Raw genomic sequence first — 20104 nt, 5'->3', positions numbered from 1 at the left:
GCTTGATCCTGGAGCATTTGTAGTTTGGCCTCGTCCCATGACCCTTCCTGAATAAAGTCCGAAACCATGGTCAAGGGGGAAACCTGGTCATCAATGCATAACCCCCTTAGCGCGACATCCTCAATCCAAATGTCGTCCCAGAAATAAATCTTTCCCTGTCCCACCACCCATCTAACGTGAGGGTGGTCTTGGTGCCGCACTTTTAGTAACCGTTTCCACGTCGGACTATGTCTTCCCGACGCTCTAAGGAGTTATGTTCATCATGTATTTTGAGAGGGGATGCTTTCTGACAATATTTGGCCATCATGTATTTTGCCCATAAGGAGTTCTGTTCTCGGAGCCTCCACCAAAGTTTAATATTAAAAGCTCGGAGTACCTCTTTAAGCTTGCGGATATCGAGGCCCCCTTCGACCGTGGGAAGGCAAATCTGATCCCAGCCAATCCAGTGTGTCTTTTTCTTCCCACTAGTCGAGCCCCAGAAGAAGCAAGCCATTTGTTGGTCCACTGCTTGAGGGCTCCACCCGTAGACTCAATTGCTTGGAAAATATGCAGTGGGACCGCCTCAAGCGTGCTCTTGATCTCAAGGTGAGTCTCCGCCCGAAGGACAGGTGTCGATGGGCCCAACCTGAGATCCTCGCCGCTATCTTTTCCCGAAGGAACATGAACATATCTGAGCGCTTAACACCTCGGTAAATAGGGACCCCCAGATAAAGGAAAGGGAAAGTACCTCTAGAGAAACCCCCTTCCGTTTGGATTGAGTTCGACCATCCTTCGTGCGCATCGGCAATGTAGAAGTTGCTATTGGCTAGATTGATTTGTTGGCCCGACACCTCTGCATAGTGGTCGAGGCACGCTCTGAGTCTCCTGAGGGACGTCGTGGCCGCTTGTGTGAATATAATGATGTCGTCAGCATAAGCGAGGTGGCTGATCTCCAAGCTTCCACGGGTGGCTTTAAAAGTCATCTCATTGTGCCCAAGAATAAGTTTGTCAAGGGTATGTGAGAGATAATCTGCAGCTAAAACGAACAGGGCAGGGGAGATGGGGTCGCCTTGCCTGAGCCCGCGGGTGGATTTGAAGAAACCTGCCGGGGCGCCATTAATGAGCATCGAGAACCAGCAAGTTCCAATGCATCTTTCAATAAGCGCAATCCAAGGTCCTGGGAATCCCATTTGCATATGAACCTTGAGTAGGAAGGGCCATTGCACCTGATCATAGATAGGCCTTAGCCATGTCAATCTTGATTGCAACGTTCAGGGCCGGGGTGCATCGAGCAAGCTCATGGAACATTTCCTGTGCGAGGAGCACATTGTCATTTGGCAGCCTCCCCTTTACAAACCCGCTTTGATTCGGTGAGACGACATGGGGTAGGAAAGGTGCGAGTTTCTTCATGAGGACTTATTTAATCACCTTATTAATTACGTTGCACAAGCTGATGGGCCGATAGTCTCCCCAAGTTTCGGGAGACGGCTTCCTTAGGGATAAGTACAATACTCATGGCAGTAAAACTTCGGGGGGAGGAAAGCCCCGCATAAAAATTGCCTAACCGCATCCACTACATCTGCCCTGCGATTCCCCAACAAGCTTGGTAGAACAAGGCCGAGAACCCATCCGGCCCAGGGGCACTATTGCTTGAGATGTCAAAGACCGCCCTTTTTACTTCATCCGCGTCCGGCGGCTTGGGGAGGTCATCCAATTGCTCCGAGAAGGGTAGTTGTTGCAAGAGGTCTAGGTCCGGGGCAGCCAACTCCGGGCAGGTTGGCGCAAGGAGGTTTTGGAAGAACTTGACCGTCGAGTCTTTGATTTCAAGGTCATCTGTGAGTTCCCTCCCATTAGCATTTATCTTGTGGATTCACAACCGAATTCTCTTTTTCTTAACCCAGCTTTGGTAGAACCTAGTGTTTTTATCACCCTCTTCCAGCCAACGGAGAGCCAGAAGTCTTCTTCCATCTTGAGAAGGAGGTTGTACTCAGCCATTTGTTTGTTGATCTCCATTCTGTTCCGGGCCGAGGGGTCTTCCTCGAACTCAGATTGAGCCACGAAAATATTCTCTTCACAAGCTTTGAGGTTGGCGTGGATATTCCCGAAGACCTCTTTGTTCCACCGTTTGAATGTCTGTTTAATACTTGCTAACTTGATCTTCAAGTTGAGTAGGCCTGCAGCCTCCGTGGTAGCCATCCAATCTCGTCGCACCAAATCAGCAAATCCCTCGTGCCGCACACACATGTTTTGGAACCGGAACGCTCTACCACTCCCATCGTTGTTCAGCATTCTGCATCGGACGAGTATTGGCCCATGATCTGAGGCTACCCGGGGGAGATTAGTAACTCTTATTGCGTCTAAAAGTTGGGTTGACATTTCGCTGACCAGCACCCTATCCATTCTAAGCCATGAGGCCATTTTTAGCCCAGGTATAATCCGAGCCATCAAAGCCCGGGTCCAGCAATCGACAATCCTCGATGGCCTCGACGAAGTCAACCATCTCCACCTGTCGATTGGTATCGCTTCCCATCCTGTCGCGAGTGGAGAGGATGGTGTTGAAGTTCCCTCCAATGAACCAAGGCCTTTCGTCCTGTCCAGAGCCATTGTCCTAGCGGCAAAGAGCTTAACATTATTGCATGAGGTGTCGAGTTCGAGCCCTCTTGACATCAGTTGTATTTTCCTCCTATCTATAGTATAGGAGTTTATTTGTAATTTCCTCCCTTATATAGGAGTTAATTTTGAAAAAAAAACCAAGGCCTCCCGTCCGACATTTGAGTGATGTCTCTTCTCATCTTATCCCACAATGCAAGTCGTTCCCCTCTCGTGCACTTGGCATACACAATCGATATCTCAATAGGAGTTGGTAATCGAGGGCAAGTGAACCGCCCATGGAGCAACTGTTTCGAGCCATCCTCAACTTCGAAATTAGCCACTTCCTCCACAAAAATCCAAATCTTCCCGTTGATGTTCGACCCCTTGTAGGTCAGCCCCAATGTCTTTGAGAATTTTTCCGGGTTAGGGATTGTAAGCGGCTCCATTATTGCAAGAAAGCAAATATTATGAGATTTGATTAGTCTTTTTAGGACGTTTTGGGTTGACGCGTTCGTGATCCCCCTAACGTTCCAAAATAGAAATTGTATTGACATGATTAATAAAAGGAGTTCGTACCCGGCGGGTGTGAAAGCCCCCCTTGAAATTCAATGATTTGGAGGTCATTCCTCTCTTAGCATGTCTCGGCCTCCATAAGTATGGGAATGGCTCCACCATCATCATCCTTGAGAGGTATGTTCTCTTCCCCATCATCCGTATCTTCCAAATCATTATCCACGAAGTTCTTCCGAGCCATTAGGGAGAAATAGCGATTGGTGCTCATGTGGTTATTCGACTCTTGTGCTTCGGACCTTTTTAAGTCAAAAGGCTTGAACGAGCCTTTCGGTCTCACTAGATCACCCGAGGCCGAGGCTGCTTCGCGCCGTCCCCCAGCCTTGGACGAGGGTGTAGCCCGGTGGTTACTTATTTCTCCCTTCGCCATGCTCCCTCCGCCGTTCCCATGCTGAAAGGGTGTGAAGGCCGAACCCCTACCATGCAAATGGGTTGCACTCCAACTCTTGTCACCCTCGTCGGCATGAATGGTCAAATCCATGGGGCCATCCTCATGCAAATCGCCCATGACATCCGGTCCTTGCCAATCTCAATCTTTCGTATCTCTAGTGCTTGGTGTTGTAATTAGTTGCGCTTCCGTTTCTTTGGGTCTCCATTGTTGTTTCACCTCCTTGTTGTTCAGTTTTTCCTTCGGTTGATCATATCCTCCCTTCGAACCTTGGGCCCCTTGGTGTGGCTGTCTCGGCATGGCAAAATTATAGTTCCTCTTTGGGGGTCGAACCGCTTTACCCGCCGCATAACAAACTTCGCTCTTATGCCCCACGTGCCAACACTCATTGCAATACGTCGGGATCTTATCCCACCTCACTTGTTGCACGGTTTCTCGCCCACAAATGTCAAGGATGATCTCCTCGGGTGGTGGCTTCGTTATATCGATCTCGATGCAAAGACGAGCAAAGGATAATCTAGTCTTGTTGGCTGTGGCGCGGTCCATTTGGATAGGAGGACCTAGGAGTTTCCCAATGGCGAAGAGAGCCAATTGGTTAAATAGGTGGATGGGGAGGCCGATTAGATTGCACCAAATTGCCGCAATCAGGGATTCACAATATGCATCAAAGTCCGGGGACCATTTGAAGACTTGCATAAGGTGTCGGTCAACAAACCATACCGGGGTACCCTTGGGGCCGCTTAGCAATCGGGCATAATCCGCAATATCCTCGAATTGAATAAGAATATCTTTAGCGTTAATATATTTCCATGTAAAGCCTCGGCTAAATTTGATGTTATCAAGAGCTTTTTGAATTTGGTGCGAAGCCGGAATAGAATGGGAGAGCTTACCAACGATTGCATGGCCGAGAAAATGCTTTCTAGAGAGAGACGCTCCCCCTTCTCTCTAGCAATTCCCCCACCTTGATCCTTTTCGCCGTCCACCCACTCACACCCACGACCCGCCGCGACTCCCTCACGCCGACCACCACACCTCACCCCCCCACAACCCGCCGAGACCTTTTCCACGCCGGTCGTGTCACCATCCCTCCTCAACTCCACCGTCTCCCCACCTTGGTTCGGCGCTGCGGTCACACCCTCGGCTGGCCATGCCGGACCCCCCCACGAACCCAACCCCGGCCCCACCAGACCCCGAGGAGGCTAGGTCCATCCCGGACCAATTTATGATTTTCCACTCATGCGATGACCCAACACCAAAGGTCTCGGCCAAAGATTTGAAAATGCAAAGCAAGAAGAATAGGATGATGGCTAGGAAGAGCACGCCGGCACCTCTCACAAAAGGTCATGGCCGGAAAAGGTTCGTACCTTCTCCACTCCCGGAGGACAAACAACTTAGGAAGAAGCTCGACTTTGGAGAAGAGGAGACCTCCGAGCCCGAGTCATCCGTCCCGAGCCCCGACCTTGATAGCCTTAAATCCAAGGTAAATCTTTTTCCGGCTTGCTCCATTGATAGCAAGGAAGCACTTGGCCTAGGAGCCCTTCCTAAAGCCCCCACATCCGAGGAGGGGGTCCAAATGGAAGTGGTGGTTCACGGAGATGCACCGGCGGCGGAGGTGGCGCCACCCTTCGACCATGGACCCGTCATGAGCGAGATGACCGTTGGAGGGGATGATGTCGGACCCCTAAGCGTATCCCAAGAGGATTTGACCGTAGCATGTGTGCCAAAAAGTACATTGGGGAGTGAGATAGTCAACTTGCCCGAATTGGGCATGGGAACAAATCACCTTTCGGAAAGTGCTTTTGCCCCTTACCAAAACCGGAAGTCACATGTGGAGCCATGCTCACCCCTACCAATGCAGCAAATGAATCCAAAAAAGAGTGATATCCTCCAAATCATTCACCTGGCCGCGGCGGAGATGCTTGATGCGGCGGCGGCGCAGCCCCTCCTCGCCGAACCCTCACCGGCCACGGACTACACGGCGAAGGTCACCCTTCTCCCAGACCGGAGAGACAAAGATATTGAACAATGCGCGCCTCTCATTGAGCATGGCCCTTCCCTTGAGGATTTCCCACCTCTCGAAAAGGGAAGGACCCGGAAAATCCGAGCATCATTCGAAGCCGGCCCGGCGTTAGTGAGTACGGGATGGCCGAGGACCAATGCAATCCGCAACCCCCCTCGAGACACGCCCGCGCCTTCGGCCTCGGACACGCATGCGATGGAACCGACGCCGACCGAGATGGACATAGAAATGCCGCGGCCTCCTTACGCACCCAGGGTCGAGAGGGACTCGTGTGATGATCCGCGAACCGACCCAAACGGTGTAGCTAAATCAAAAGATAAGCCGACACACAACTCTTTAGGAGGCAATACCGAGCCGGGCGTGGGGAACCCCACCAAGCCAAAATCCATGGCCGACATGGTGCGGGGGCCTTCGGCGGTTGAAGGCCCGCAAGTCTTTGTCCCGGAGAACATCCAAAATATCGGCTTTGCTTCCACGGCAAACGGAGTGCCATCCATTTACTTCTCCGGGTCAGAAATCCAAAGGTTGGCCTCGTCCCTCGGCCATGCTATTGTAGGTAAGTTCTCGCACTCAATCCCGGCTTCCTATCAAATCCAAAAGGCTCTAGACAACATTAAGTTTTGCCGTGGCTATACTTGGAAATATATTAACGCCAAACATATTCTTGTTCAATTTGAGGACATGACGGATTATGCTCGGCTCCTAAGTGGACCCAAAGGGACACCGGTGTGGTTCATTGATCGGCATCCGATGAGAGTTTTCAAATGGTCTCCGGAATTTGACGCCTATTGTGAATCTCCAATTGCGGCTATATGGTGCAACCTAATTGGACTCCCGATCCACCTATTTGATCAATCGGCCCTCTATGCCATTGGGAAACTCCTTGGTAACCCGATCCAAGTAGATAGAGCGACGGCCAACAAATCAAGACTCTCCTTTGCGCGGCTATGCATTGAGATCGACATTACAAAGCCGCCACCCGACGAGATCATCCTTGACATTTGTGGGCGTCCTTTGGTGCAGCAAGTAAAGTGGGATAAGATCCCGTCCTACTGTGGAGAATGCAAACATGTCGGTCACAAGAGTGAAGTTTGTTACGCTTCCGGGAAGGCGGATCGACCTCCAAAACGAAACTACAACTTAGCAACACCAAAACAACCACAACACGGAGGAATAGGAGCTAAGAAGAACAATACTGATCCGAGGCACACCGTTAATAACATGGAATGGAAACAACAAGGGAAACACAAGGGAAAGGAAGGCAACATCCGGATGAACCCGAGAGCCAATATGTACTCGGGGGCGGAGTGGTCGGGGCCGGACTTTTTGGGTGATATGCAAGGTGCCGGGAGTAAGGACATGATCATCATCCATGATGAGCATACCACCTCTTCACCTAAAGGGGTGCTCGCTAAATTCCCCTCTTTTGGAAATGGGCGCGGGGGTACGCCAAGAGGAGCGGATATGGCGCGGCGAGAAGTGTACCCGACTTCGGGGGCCCATGTGCACCCGAAAGGCTTCTTTAAACCCTTCGACCTAGAGAAAACCGAGGCACAAGGGCCATCAAGTCACTTGAGTACTAACCGATATTTCACCCTCATGGCTCAAGAGAACTTCGTGGAAAATGATATGGAAGACGAGGAAAATTGGGATGATACCATCTCCCATAATGAAATCGATGAGGGCGCCAATCCCGCCTTTTTGGAGGCCGCGGCATCTCATGGGGAGAAGGACCTTCAAATCATTGAATTCCAAGGAGGGGGGTCAATCCCGCTGGGTACGAACTCCTCTTGTTAATCATGTCGTTAAATTTTCTATTTTGGAACGTTAGGGGAATCGCGAATGCGTCAACCCAAAACGTCCTAAAAAGACTAATTAAATCTCATAATATTTGTTTTCTTGCAATATTGGAGCCGCTTACCTCCCCTAATCCGGACAAATTCTCGAAAGTGTTGGGGCTGTCCTACAAGGGGACGAACACCAATGGGAAAATTTGGATTTTTGTGGAGGAAGGGATGGATTTTGTTGTGATGGATGACACGGACCAGCTGCTACATGGTAGGCTCACTTGTCCCCGGATCTCAACCCCTATTATGATCTCGGCCGTGTATGCTAAATGCACGAGAGGAGAGCGGCATGCCCTTTGGGAAAAGATGAGAGATATTGCCCAAGTTTCGGAGGGAATACCGTGGTTCATTGGAGGGGACTTCAACACAATCCTCTCCACTCGAGATAGGACGGGAAGCGACACAAATCGTCAGGCCGTAACAAAATCAAGAGTAGTATGCGGTCCGATCCCACAAGGTTCGGACCTCATCATACTCCTTTCCAAAATACAATTAACCACAAAGCTAGTCACTATTGTCTCCCATCGTCTCATGATCAACTTTGATGCCCGTCCCCGTCTAGGTTTCGGATGTGCGACACTCCCATCTCGTCCAATCTAACCAAGTCCAATAGTTCTCTCGGTGCTGAGTTGTAGTGCATTCGAAGGCCACTGTCTTGGACTAGCCCCATTTTCGCAAGGAAGTCCGCCGCTTTGTTCCCCTCCCTGTGTATGAAGGTGGCTCGGAATTTGAGTTGGCGTTTGAGAATGGTTAGTTGCGCCACCGCTTGCCGAGCGAGTGCCGGCCCCCATCCCGTCCCATTGACCAATTTGATTGCTTGCTCTGCATCTGACTCAATCCAGATTGGTAGGCCGAATTCCTTGGCTATATTTAGCCCGTGAATCATGGCCAACAGCTCCGCTTCTAACGCCGAGTGGGCTTCAAGGGGTGTGCTGACGGCGACGAGCATCTTACCCGAGTGGTCTCGAATAATCCCGCCAGCCCCTGTACTGCCGTTCGCTTCATTATAGGAGCCATCCGTGTTGAGCTTTATCCACGGCTGATCCGGGGGGTTCCATTTGATTGCCATGGCTAGGGGTAGCGCCCTGATTGCCGCCGCTTGTTGAGGAATATTGACTCCAAGTTTAACTCCCTTCCAATGTTTCGGCTTCAAGCTTCCATTAGACATAGCATTTCGAATGAACATGTGGACCTGCCATACCACGTTTTGTGGTTTAAACTGTGTGCCTTGGTGGCGGCTCCTGTTTCTCTCCGACCATATAAACCAAAGGATGAGGTATGGAGTGGCTCGGCTAAGATGTTTCTTGTTCGGCTGTTGGCACCTTCGCGCCCACACTTCGATTCTCGTAGGGATTGTGTCATTGATATGGATGCGTGGGAACGGGCCTGTGAACCAGCCGTCGAACTCACTCCATACTCTGCGAGCTCCATATCCCTGGATGAAGAGGTGTTGGAGTGACTCAGTGTTCGGTCTGTGGGGGCAGCATTGGCACTTAGAGGCTAGCTCAATCTCCCGCCACTGAAGTTTCGTGTCAACCGGCACCCGATTGGAAAGAAGCCTCCAGATAAAGATGGCTATTGAGTTGGTGAGGCCTACCTTCCAAACGTCCCCCAAACCATGGATGATCGGGTTTCGTCCTCGAAGTGTGTCCCATGTCGAAGCCACCGTGAATTCCCCATGCTTAGAGAGGTTCCACCTCGGGATATCCTGTTCGTCATGGAGGATCGGTGTATTAATGATGCCATCGATAACATGCTGAGGGAGGCCGGCCTGATTGTGAAGGAGTTGAAGCTTGGGCACATCCCAACCACCATTTGTAATGAACTCCGAGACCCGGGTGGTTGGTCTTCCCCTATCATCAAGACTAAGTTCCCTCAGAGGGCTATTGCCAAGCCAAATGTCATCCCAGAAGTAGATGTCCCCTTGTCCCACTAGCCATCTCATGTGCGGTTGCGCGAGGGGCCATGCTCTTGAGAGCCTTCTCCACGTAGGGCTACTCCTGCTCGGCAATCTCAAGGTGAGCGGTGTGGAGTTGGAGCAATATTTTGCCATCATGTATCTTGCCCAAAGGGAGTTTTGCTCCCGAAAGCGCCACCAAAGTTTGATATTGAAGGCGCGGAGGGCCTCCATAGTTTTTCGGATCCCAAGGCCTCCTTCATCAGTGGGCCGGCACATTTGTTCCCATCCAATCCAATGGGTCCGCTTCTTTTCATTCGTAGACCCCCAAAAGAATCGGGCCATTTGTTGATCAAGTTGCTTGAGGGTACCGGCCGTGGGCTCGACGGCTTGAAAGATGTGCAAGGGGATCGCTTCAAGAGTGCTCTTAATCAACGTAAGCCTTCCTCCAAAGGATAGGTGACGGTGTGCCCATCCTGAGATCCTTCTTGCAATCTTTTCCCGTAGAAAGAGGAACATGTCCGTGCGTTTGGCACCACGATAGATAGGGACTCCGAGATAGAGAAAAGGAAAGGCCCCTCTAGAGAAGCCTCCTTCCGCCTGGATCGAGTTTGCCCAATGTTCATGGGCCTCGGCAATATAGAAATTACTCTTGGCGAGGCTGACTTGTTGGCCGGAGACTCTTTCATATTTTTCGAGACAGGCTCTTAGCCGGCGCATAGGATTTGCCGCCGCTTGAGTGAAGATGATAATGTCGTCCGCATAGGCTAGATGGCTGATCTCCATGCATCTCCGGGAGGCTTTGAACGTCATGTCCTTTTGGCCGAGGATGAGCTTATCTAATGCTCGGGACAGGTAGTCCGCAGCGATTACGAACAGAGCGGGGGAGATCGGGTCTCCTTGCCGAAGTCCTCGAGTTGATCTAAAGAAGCCCGAGGGTGCCCCGTTAACAAGGACCGAGAACCAGCAATACCCAATACACCTCTCCATAAGTGAAATCCATGAATCCGGGAAACCCATACGGCGTAAAACTTTGAAGAGGAATGGCCATTGGACCCTATCATAGGCTTTAGCCATGTCAATCTTTACTGCCACATTAGGCGCTGGGGAGCATCTAGCAAGCTCATGGAACATCTCTTGAGCCAGAAGTGCGTTGTCGTTAAGGAGCCGACCTTTGACAAATCCACTTTGGTTTGGGGAGATGACCTGTGGGAGGAAAGGAGAGAGTCGAGAGGTGAGTACCTTGGTAATGATCTTGTTTAAAACATTGCAGAGACTGATGGGTCGGTAGTCGGTCCATGACTCCGGCGATGCCTTCTTTGGGATAAGGACTATGCTTGTGGCCGTGATGCTCCTCGGCAGGAAGGCCCCTCTGAAGAACTGTCTGATTGCTTCCACTACCTCCGGCCCCACAATGGGCCAGCAGGCTTGATAGAAGGTGGCCGAGAAGCCGTCGGGTCCGGGTGCACTATCTCCGGAAATGCAAAAGGTGGCACTCCTGACCTCGTCCGCACTTGGAGCATCTGCGATGTCAGCGAACTGCTCGGCTGAGTGGACCTGCTGGATTAGGTCGAGGTCTGGATCTTCAAGTGTCGGATTGTTGGGGGCAAGGAGTTGTTGGAAGTACTCCACTGCGGACTTTTTAATCTCGGCTTCCTCGGTGAGCTCCTGCCCATTGACACGTATTGAATGGATGCGGAGACGAACCCTCTTTTGTTTCACCCAGCTTTGGTAGAACCGGGTATTTTTGTCTCCCTCGGCAAGCCACCTCAAAGCTGCCTTCTGTCGCCAAAAATCTTCTTCCATTCTCAGCAAAAGGATGTACTCGGCAATGTGTTTGTTGATCGCTGTCCTGTGATCCGGAGTCGGCCTTGCTTCGAAACAAGATTGGGCCAGAGCAATTTCTTCCTCCTTTTCTTTTAGATTAGCATGGATGTTTCCAAAAACCTCTTTGTTCCACTCCTTAAGGGCCTTTTTAACTCTGGCCTGCTTGATTTGAATGTTTAGGATTCCACCCGCCCCCGTGGGCTCCTCCCATGCTTTTTGCACTACGGCCATGAATCCTTCATGTCGGATCCACATGTTCTGGAACCTGAAAGCCTTGGCTCCAGCGGATGTGTTCATCTTCGTGCACCTGACAAGAATTGGTCCATGGTCCGAGGCAATCCGGGGGAGGTTCGTAACCCGAGTAGCCTCGAAGGTCTTAGTCCAATCCTCGCTGACAAGCACTCTATCCAACCTTTCAAAAAGGCCATTCTTGGCCCAAGTGAATGCCGCTCCATCAAAACCAGGGTCAAGCAGCCTACAATCTTCCGTTGCCTCCGCAAAATCTACCATCTCGGCTTGCCGGTTGGTATCACTTCCGACTCTGTCTTGGTGAGATAGCATGGTGTTGAAATCGCCACCGATGATCCAAGGTGTTCCCTCAAGAGGCCCGGCAATCTCTCTCATCTTGTCCCATAAGTGATGTCTTTCAGCCCTTGTACATTTGGCGTACACGGCTGAGATGGCCACCGGCCTAGCAAGGCGGTGGGATTTGAGGTACCCGTGAAGAATTTGTTCCGAGTCAACCTCAATATCAAAAGTGGACCCCTCTTCCGCAAACATCCAAATCTTCTCGTTCGTGTTCGAACCAATGAAGGACAGCCCCAAGGCCTTAGAGAAACGGTCCGGGTCCGGTTGTGTGAGCGGTTCCATTATTGCAAGAAATAAAACATTATGACAACCAATTAGTCTTTTCAGAACGTTTTGAGTGGGCGCATTCGCGATCCCCCTCACGTTCCAAAACATGAGATTGTACGACATTATTAACAAGAAGGGTGCGTACCCAAAGAGGTTGAAGGCCCTCCTTGATAGTCAGTACGGTGTTGCTCTTTGTTCGGAGCGACCTCCTCGGCGTCCTCGGCCGAACTGTTGCCTCCTAACTTCTCGGCCCCCACGTGCAATTCCATAAGGTCTTCGTCCGCATCCCCACAATTCTCAACATCAAATTCTCCGTTCTCCATGAGAGTATAATATTGGTTAGTGCTCATGTGGTTCTTTGCCGAGAAGAACCCACGCCCCCTTGTCAAAGCATGGCGCGCGCCTCCTCTCGGATTCCCTCGCCGAACTGGTGAGACCAAGCTCCTCGCATTGGGGGAGCCCCACTCCACGTCCATGTTCCCACGTGGTGTTGGTGGTTCGGTGGTGGGATGCAATGGATTCCCCCGGTTCGGTGGGGACTTCCCAATCTCGATCCCGGCAATGAGCCCGGCATTCTGAGTTCCGGAGCTCGGTCCGCTCCCCAAAGTAGAGTCACCCTTGGAGTTCGGTCCCTCCCAGGAAGTATCACCGGAGTCCTCCCCATTTGTTTTGTTATTGTTTGGTCGATCACCGGCCTTGCCTTGCTTCTTCCCCTGATGTTTCCATTCGTTGGAGCTGGAGGCATTCTTCCCCATATCTTGCTTCCCCTTCTCGGTCTGTCTCTCGGGTTGTGGCTGTTTTGGCGGGCCGTTGTGGTAGTTTCTCTTTGGCGGCCGTTCCTTCTTGCCCGTCGCATAGCACACCTCACTTGCATGGCCGACATGTTTGCATTCTCGGCAATATGATGGTATCTTGTCCCATCGGACTCGCTGCACCGTTTCTCGCCCACCAAGATCGAGGATTATCTCTTCGGTAGGTGGTTTTGTGATGTCTATCTCGACGCAAATTCGGGCAAATGAAAGCCGAGTCTTGTTTGCCGTGGCTCGATCAATTTGTATTGGATTGCCGAGAAGCTTGCCGATGGCGAATAAGGCGGATTGGTCGAAAAGATGAATGGGGAGTCCAATTAGGTTGCACCAAATTGCCGCAATGGGGGACTCGCAGTAAGCATCAAAGTCCGGGGACCATTTGAAGACCCTCATCGGGTGTCGGTCAATGAGCCAAACGGGCGTACCCCTTGGGCCTCCAAGGATTCGGGCATAGTCCGCCAAGTCCTCGCATTGAATGAGAATATGTTTAGCATTAATGTACTTCCAACTAAATCCACACCGAAGTTTAATATTATCGAGGGTCTTTTGGATTTGCAGTCCCGTAGGGATAGAGTGAGAGAACTTACCCACAATGGCGTGTCCCATGCTCTCAGCAAGCTTTTGAGTTTCCGCTCCGGAGAAGTAAATGGCCGGGATGCCGTCGGACACTGAAGCAAATCCAATGTTCTGGAGCTTATCCGGTTCAAAGGCTTGGGGGCCGGTAGGGTCAGTCGAGCCTTTGAGCATGTCCGCCATCGTTTTCGGCCGACCGGGGTGGCTTGCGGCGCCTTCACCCCGGCCTTGTAGAGTGTTACTCGCCGAGCCCGACGGGGTACCCTTAAGCAAGTCCGCCATCGATTTCGGCCACGGCGAGGGCCCCGGTGTAGCTTCTACCCCCCCAAGTTGATTAACTACATTCGGCCCTTGTGTTGCGGCATCCGTCGCGGACTTAGGTGTGTTTCCATTTCTCTTCGGTTTGTTGAGTTCGGCTTCTCCATTCTCGGTGTGGATCTTCTCGGCACCTACGTTGCCGTTGTGTGCCCTTCTCGGCTTTTCCAATCTCGGCTTTTCGGCTTTTTCTTTCTCGGTGTGGATCTTCTCGACTTTTTCCTTCTCGGTGAGGATCTGTTCGGCATCATCCATAGGCGTATCGTTGGGTGTTGGTGTGTCTCTTGTCACTGCAACCATCTCGGCACTAGGCGTGGCCTTGTTCGTCGTCTCGATAAAAGGCTTTTCTCGGTAGACGTTAGGGTTCGACTTCGGTCGCGGCTGGCCGAGCTCCGCACTGTAATGTTCCGAACTAGCCTCAAACGTAGCTCGGAGCTTTTTTTTTTTTTTTTTTTTTTTTTTTTTAATCAAACACCTCTACGGTGGAGGGTTCGTGGGTCCCTCATCCCTATATTTCCACAAGAGATAATTACAAGGCGTGGCCACACCCAAAAGTGGTGTGCCGTAACAAAATCAAGAGTAGTATGCGGTCCGATCCCACAAGGTTCGGACCTCATCATACTCCTTTCCAAAAAACAATTAACCACAAAGCTAGTCACTATTGTCTCCCGTCGTCTCATGATCAACTTTGATGCCCGTCCCCGTCTAGGTTTCGGATGTGCGACACTCCCATCTCGTCCAATCTAACCAAGTCCAATAGTTCTCTCGGTGCTGAGTTGTAGTGCATTCGTAGGCCACTGTCTTGGACTAGCCCCATTTTCGCAAGGAAGTCCGCCGCTTTGTTCCCCTCCCTGTGTATGAAGGTGGCTCGGAATTTGAGTTGGCGTTTGAGAATGGTTAGTTGCGCCACCGCTTGCCGAGCGAGTGCCGGCCCCCATCCCGTCCCATTGACCAATTTGATTGCTTGCTCTGCATCTGACTCAATCCAGATTGGTAGGCCGTATTCCTTGGCTATATTTAGCCCGTGGATCATGGCCAACAGCTCCGCTTCTAACGCCGAGTGGGCTTCAAGGGGTGTGCTGACGGCGACGAGCATCTTACCCGAGTGGTCTCGAATAATCCCGCCAGCCCCTGTACTGCCGTTCGCTTCATTATAGGAGCCATCCGTGTTGAGCTTTATCCACGGCTGATCCGGGGGGTTCCATTTGATTGCCATGGCTAGGGGTAGCGCCCTGATTGCCGCCGCTTGTTGAGGAATATTGATTCCAAGTTTAACTCCCTTCCAATGTTTCGGCTTCAAGCTTCCATTAGACATAGCATTTCGAATGAACATGTGGACCTGCCATACCACGTTTTGTGGTTTAAACTGTGTGCCTTGGTGGCGGCTCCTGTTTCTCTCCGACCAAATAAACCAAAGGATGAGGTATGGAGTGGCTCGGCTAAGATGTTTCTTGTTCGGCTGTTGGCACCTTCGCGCCCACACTTCGATTCTCGTAGGGATTGTGTCATTGATATGGATGCGTGGGAACGGGCCTGTGAACCAGCCGTCGAACTCACTCCATACTCTGCGAGCTCCATATCCCTGGATGAAGAGGTGTTGGAGTGACTCAGTGTTCGGTCTGTGGGGGCAGCATTGGCACTTAGAAGCTAGCTCAATCTCCCGCCACTGAAGTTTCGTGTCAACCGGCACCCGATTGGAGAGAAGCCTCCAGATAAAGATGGCTATTGAGTTGGTGAGGCCTACCTTCCAAACGTCCCCCAAACCATGGATGATCGGGTTTCGTCCTCGAAGTGTGTCCCATGTCGAAGCCACCGTGAATTCCCCATGCTTAGAGAGGTTCCACCTCGGGATATCCTGTTCGTCATGGAGGATCGGTGTATTAATGATGCCATCGATAACATGCTGAGGGAGGCCGGCCTGATTGTGAAGGAGTTGAAGCTTGGGCACATCCCAACCACCATTTGTAATGAACTCCGAGACCCGGGTGGTTGGTCTTCCCCTATCATCAAGGCTAAGTTCCCTCAGAGGGCTATTGCCAAGCCAAATGTCATCCCAGAAGTAGATGTCCCCTTGTCCCACTAGCCATCTCATGTGCGGTTGCGCGAGGGGCCATGCTCTTGAGAGCCTTCTCCACGTAGGGCTACTCCTGCTCGGCAATCTCAAGGTGAGCGGTGTGGAGTTGGAGCAATATTTTGCCATCATGTATCTTGCCCAAAGGGAGTTTTGCTCCCGAAATCGCCACCACAGTTTGATATTGAAAGCGTGGAGGACCTCCATAGTTTTTCGGATCCCAAGGCCTCCTTCATCAGTGGGCCGGCACATTTGTTCCCATCCAATCCAATGGGTCCGCTTCTTTTCATTCGTAGACCCCCAAAAGAATCGGGCCATTTGTTGATCAAGTTGCTTGAGGGTACCGGCCGTGGGCTCGACGGCTTGAAAGATGTGCAAGGGGATCGCTTCAAGAGTGCTCTTAATCAACGTAAGCCTTCCTCCAAAGGATAGGTGACGGTGTGCCCATCCTGAGATCCTTCTTGCAATCTTTTCCCGTAGAAAGAGGAACATGTCCGTGCGCTTGACACCACGGTAGATAGGGACACCGAGATAGAGAAAAGGAAAGGCCCCTCTAGAGAAGCCTCCTTCCGCCTGGATCGAGTTTGCCCAGTGTTCATGGGCCTCGGCAATATAGAAATTACTCTTGGCGAGGCTGACTTGTTGGCCGGAGACTCTTTCTTATTTTTCGAGACAGGCTCTTAGCCGGCGCATAGGATTTGCCGCCGCTTGAGTGAAGATGATAATGTCGTCCGCATAGGCTAGATGGCTGATCTCCATGCATCTCCGGGAGGCTTTGAACGTCATGTCCTTTTGGCCGAGGATGAGCTTATCTAATGCTCGGGACAGGTAGTCCGCCGCGATTACGAACAGAGCAGGGGAGATCGGGTCTCCTTGCCGAAGTCCTCGAGTTGATCTAAAGAAGCCCGAGGGTGCCCCGTTAACAAGGACCGAGAACCAGCAACACCCAATACACCTCTCCATAAGTGAAATCCATGAATCCGGGAAACCCATACGGCGTAAAACTTTGAAGAGGAATGGCCATTGGACCCTATCATAGGCTTTAGCCATGTCAATCTTTACTGCCACATTAGGCGCTGGGGAGCATCTAGCAAGCTCATGGAACATCTCTTGAGCCAGAAGTGCGTTGTCGTTAAGGAGCCGACCTTTGACAAATCCACTTTGGTTTGGGGAGATGACCTGTGGGAGGAAAGGAGAGAGTCGAGAGGTGAGTACCTTGGTAATGATCTTGTTTAAAACATTGCAGAGACTGATGGGTCGGTAGTCGGTCCATGATTCCGGCGAAGCCTTCTTTGGGATAAGGACTATGCTTGTGGCCGTGATGCTCCTCGGCAGGAAGGCCCCTCTGAAGAACTGTCTGATTGCGTCCACTACCTCCGGTCCCACAATAGGCCAGCAGGCTTGATAGAAGGTGGCCGAGAAGCCGTCGGGTCCGGGTGCACTATCTCCGGAAATGCAAAAGGTGGCACTCCTGACCTCGTCCGCACTTGGAGCATCTGCGATGTCAGCGAACTGCTCGGCTGAGTGGACCTGCTGGATTAGGTCGAGGTCTGGATCTTCAAGTGTCGGATTGTTGGGGGCAAGGAGTTGTTGGAAGAACTCCACTGCGGACTTTTTAATCTCGGCTTCCTCGGTGAGCTCCTGCCCATTGACACGTATTGAATGGATGCGGAGACGAACCCTCTTTTGTTTCACCCAGCTTTGGTAGAACCGGGTATTTTTATCTCCCTCGGCAAGCCACCTCAGAGCTGCCTTCTGTCGCCAAAAATCTTCTTCCATTTTCAGCAAAAGGATGTACTCGGCAATGTGTTTGTTGATCGCTGTCCTGTGATCCGGGGTCGGCCTTGCTTCGAAACAAGATTGGGCCAAAGCAATTTCTTCCTCCTTTTCTTTTAGATTAGCATGAATGTTTCCAAAAACCTCTTTGTTCCACTCCTTAAGGGCCTTTTTAACTCTGGCCTGCTTGATTTGAATGTTTAGGATTCCACCCGCCCCCGTGGGCTCCTCCCATGCTTTTTGCACTACGGCCATGAATCCTTCATGTCGGATCCACATGTTCTGGAACCTGAAAGCCTTGGCTCCAGCGGATGTGTTCATCTTCGTGCACCTGACAAGAATTGGTCCATGGTCCGAGGCAATCCGGGGGAGGTTCGTAACCCGAGTAGCCTCGAAGGTCTTAGTCCAATCCTCGCTGACAAGCACTCTATCCAACCTTTCAAAAAGGCCATTCTTGGCCCAAGTGAATGCCGCTCCATCAAAACCAGGGTCAAGCAGCCTACAATCTTCCGTTGCCTCCGCAAAATCTACCATCTCGGCTTGCCGGTTGGTATCACTTCCAACTCTGTCTTGATGAGATAGCATGGTGTTGAAATCGCCACCGATGATCCAAGGTGTTCCCTCAAGAGGCCCGGCAATCTCTCTCATCTTGTCCCATAGGTGATGTCTTTCAGCCCTTGTACATTTGGCGTACACGGCTGAGATGGCCACCGGCCTAGCAAGGCGGTGGGATTTGAGGTACCCGTGGAGAATTTGTTCCGAGTCAACCTCAATATCAAAAGTGGACCCCTCTTCCGCAAACATCCAAATCTTCTCGTTCATGTTCGAACCAATGAAGGACAGCCCCAAGGCCTTAGAGAAACGGTCCGGGTCCGGTTGTGTGAGCGGTTCCATTATTGCAAGAAATAAAACATTATGACAACCAATTAGTCTTTTCAGAACGTTTTGAGTGGGCGCATTCGCGATCCCCCTCACGTTCCAAAACATGAGATTGTACGACATTATTAACAAGAAGGGTGCGTACCCAAAGAGGTTGAAGGCCCTCCTTGATAGTCAGTACGGTGTTGCTCTTTGTTCGGAGCGACCTCCTCGGCGTCCTCGGCCGAACTGTTGCCTCCTAACTTCTCGGCCCCCACATGCAATTCCATAAGGTCTTCGTCCGCATCCCCACAATTCTCAACATCAAATTCTCCGTTCTCCATGAGAGTATAATATTGGTTAGTGCTCATGTGGTTCTTTGCCGAGAAGAACCCACGCCCCCTTGTCAAAGCATGGCGCGCGCCTCCTCTCGGATTCCCTCGCCGAACTGGTGAGACCAAGCTCCTCGCAATGGGGGAGCCCCACTCCACGTCCATGTTCCCACGTGGTGTTGGTGGTTCGGTGGTGGGATGCAATGGATTCCCCCGGTTCGGTGGGGACTTCCCAATCTCGATCCCGGCAATAAGCCCGGCATTCTGAGTTCCGGAGCTCGGTCCGCTCCCCAAAGTAGAGTCACCCTTGGAGTTCGGTCCCTCCCAGGAAGTATCACCGGAGTCCTCCCCATTTGTTTTGTTATTGTTTGGTCGATCACCGGCCTTGCCTTGCTTCTTCCCCTGATGTTTCCATTCGTTGGAGCTGGAGGCATTCTTCCCCATATCTTGCTTCCCCTTCTCGGTCTGTCTCTCGGGTTGTGGCTGTTTTGGCGGGCCGTTGTGGTAGTTTCTCTTTGGCGGCCGTTCCTTCTTGCCCGTCGCATAGCACACCTCACTTGCATGGCCGACATGTTTGCATTCTCGGCAATATGATGGTATCTTGTCCCATCGGACTCGCTGCACCGTTTCTCGCCCACCAAGATCGAGGATTATCTCTTCGGTAGGTGGTTTTGTGATGTCTATCTCGACGCAGATTCGGGCAAATGAAAGCCGAGTCTTGTTTGCCGTGGCTCGATCAATTTGTATTGGATTGCCGAGAAGCTTGCCGATGGCGAATAAGGCGGATTGGTCGAAAAGGTGAATGGGGAGGCCAATTAGGTTGCACCAGATTGCCGCAATGGGGGACTCGCAGTAAGCATCAAAGTCCGGGGACCATTTGAAGACCCTCATCGGGTGTCGGTCAATGAGCCAAACGGGCGTACCCCTTGGGCCTCCAAGGATTCGGGCATAGTCCGCCAAGTCCTCGCATTGAATGAGAATATGTTTAGCATTAATGTACTTCCAACTAAATCCACACCGAAGTTTAATATTGTCGAGGGTCTTTTGGATTTGCAGTCCCGTAGGGATAGAGTGAGAAAACTTACCCACAATGGCGTGTCCCATGCTCTCAGCAAGCTTTTGAGTTTCCGCTCCGGAGAAGTAAATGGCCGGGATGCCGTCGGACACTGAAGCAAATCCAATGTTCTGGAGCTTATCCGGTTCAAAGGCTTGGGGGCCGGTAGGGTCAGTCGAGCCTTTGAGCATGTCCGCCATCGTTTTCGGCCGACCGGGGTGGCTTGCGGCGCCTTCACCCCGGCCTTGTAGAGTGTTACTCGCCGAGCCCGACGGGGTACCCCTAAGCAAGTCCGCCATCGATTTCGGCCACGGCGAGGGCCCCAGTGTAGCTTCTACCCC

The 20104-nt window shown here is 51.6% G+C and overlaps 2 protein-coding genes across 2 annotated transcripts; both read right to left on the bottom strand.

The window, feature by feature from the left end:
* Positions 1–464: 464 nt before the first annotated feature.
* Positions 465–1169, bottom strand: LOC121749490. The gene has a single exon (XM_042144059.1). The coding sequence runs from the start codon at positions 1167–1169 to the stop codon at positions 465–467; it is 705 nt and encodes a 234-aa protein (XP_041999993.1).
* Positions 1170–1552: 383 nt separating this feature from the next.
* LOC121749489 lies at positions 1553–3017 on the bottom strand. The gene is made up of 3 exons (XM_042144058.1): positions 2731–3017; positions 1909–2569; positions 1553–1840 (listed from the first exon to the last, which is right to left on the bottom strand). The coding sequence occupies exons 1-3, from the start codon at positions 3015–3017 to the stop codon at positions 1553–1555; spliced, it is 1236 nt and encodes a 411-aa protein (XP_041999992.1).
* Positions 3018–20104: the final 17087 nt, after the last annotated feature.

The sequence above is a fragment of the Salvia splendens genome, chromosome 9 (genome assembly GCF_004379255.2).
Source record: "Salvia splendens isolate huo1 chromosome 9, SspV2, whole genome shotgun sequence".
Taxonomy (NCBI): domain Eukaryota; kingdom Viridiplantae; phylum Streptophyta; class Magnoliopsida; order Lamiales; family Lamiaceae; genus Salvia; species Salvia splendens.
The sequence above is the reverse complement of the archived record's forward strand: the minus strand, read 5'-3'. Positions and strand labels throughout refer to the sequence as shown.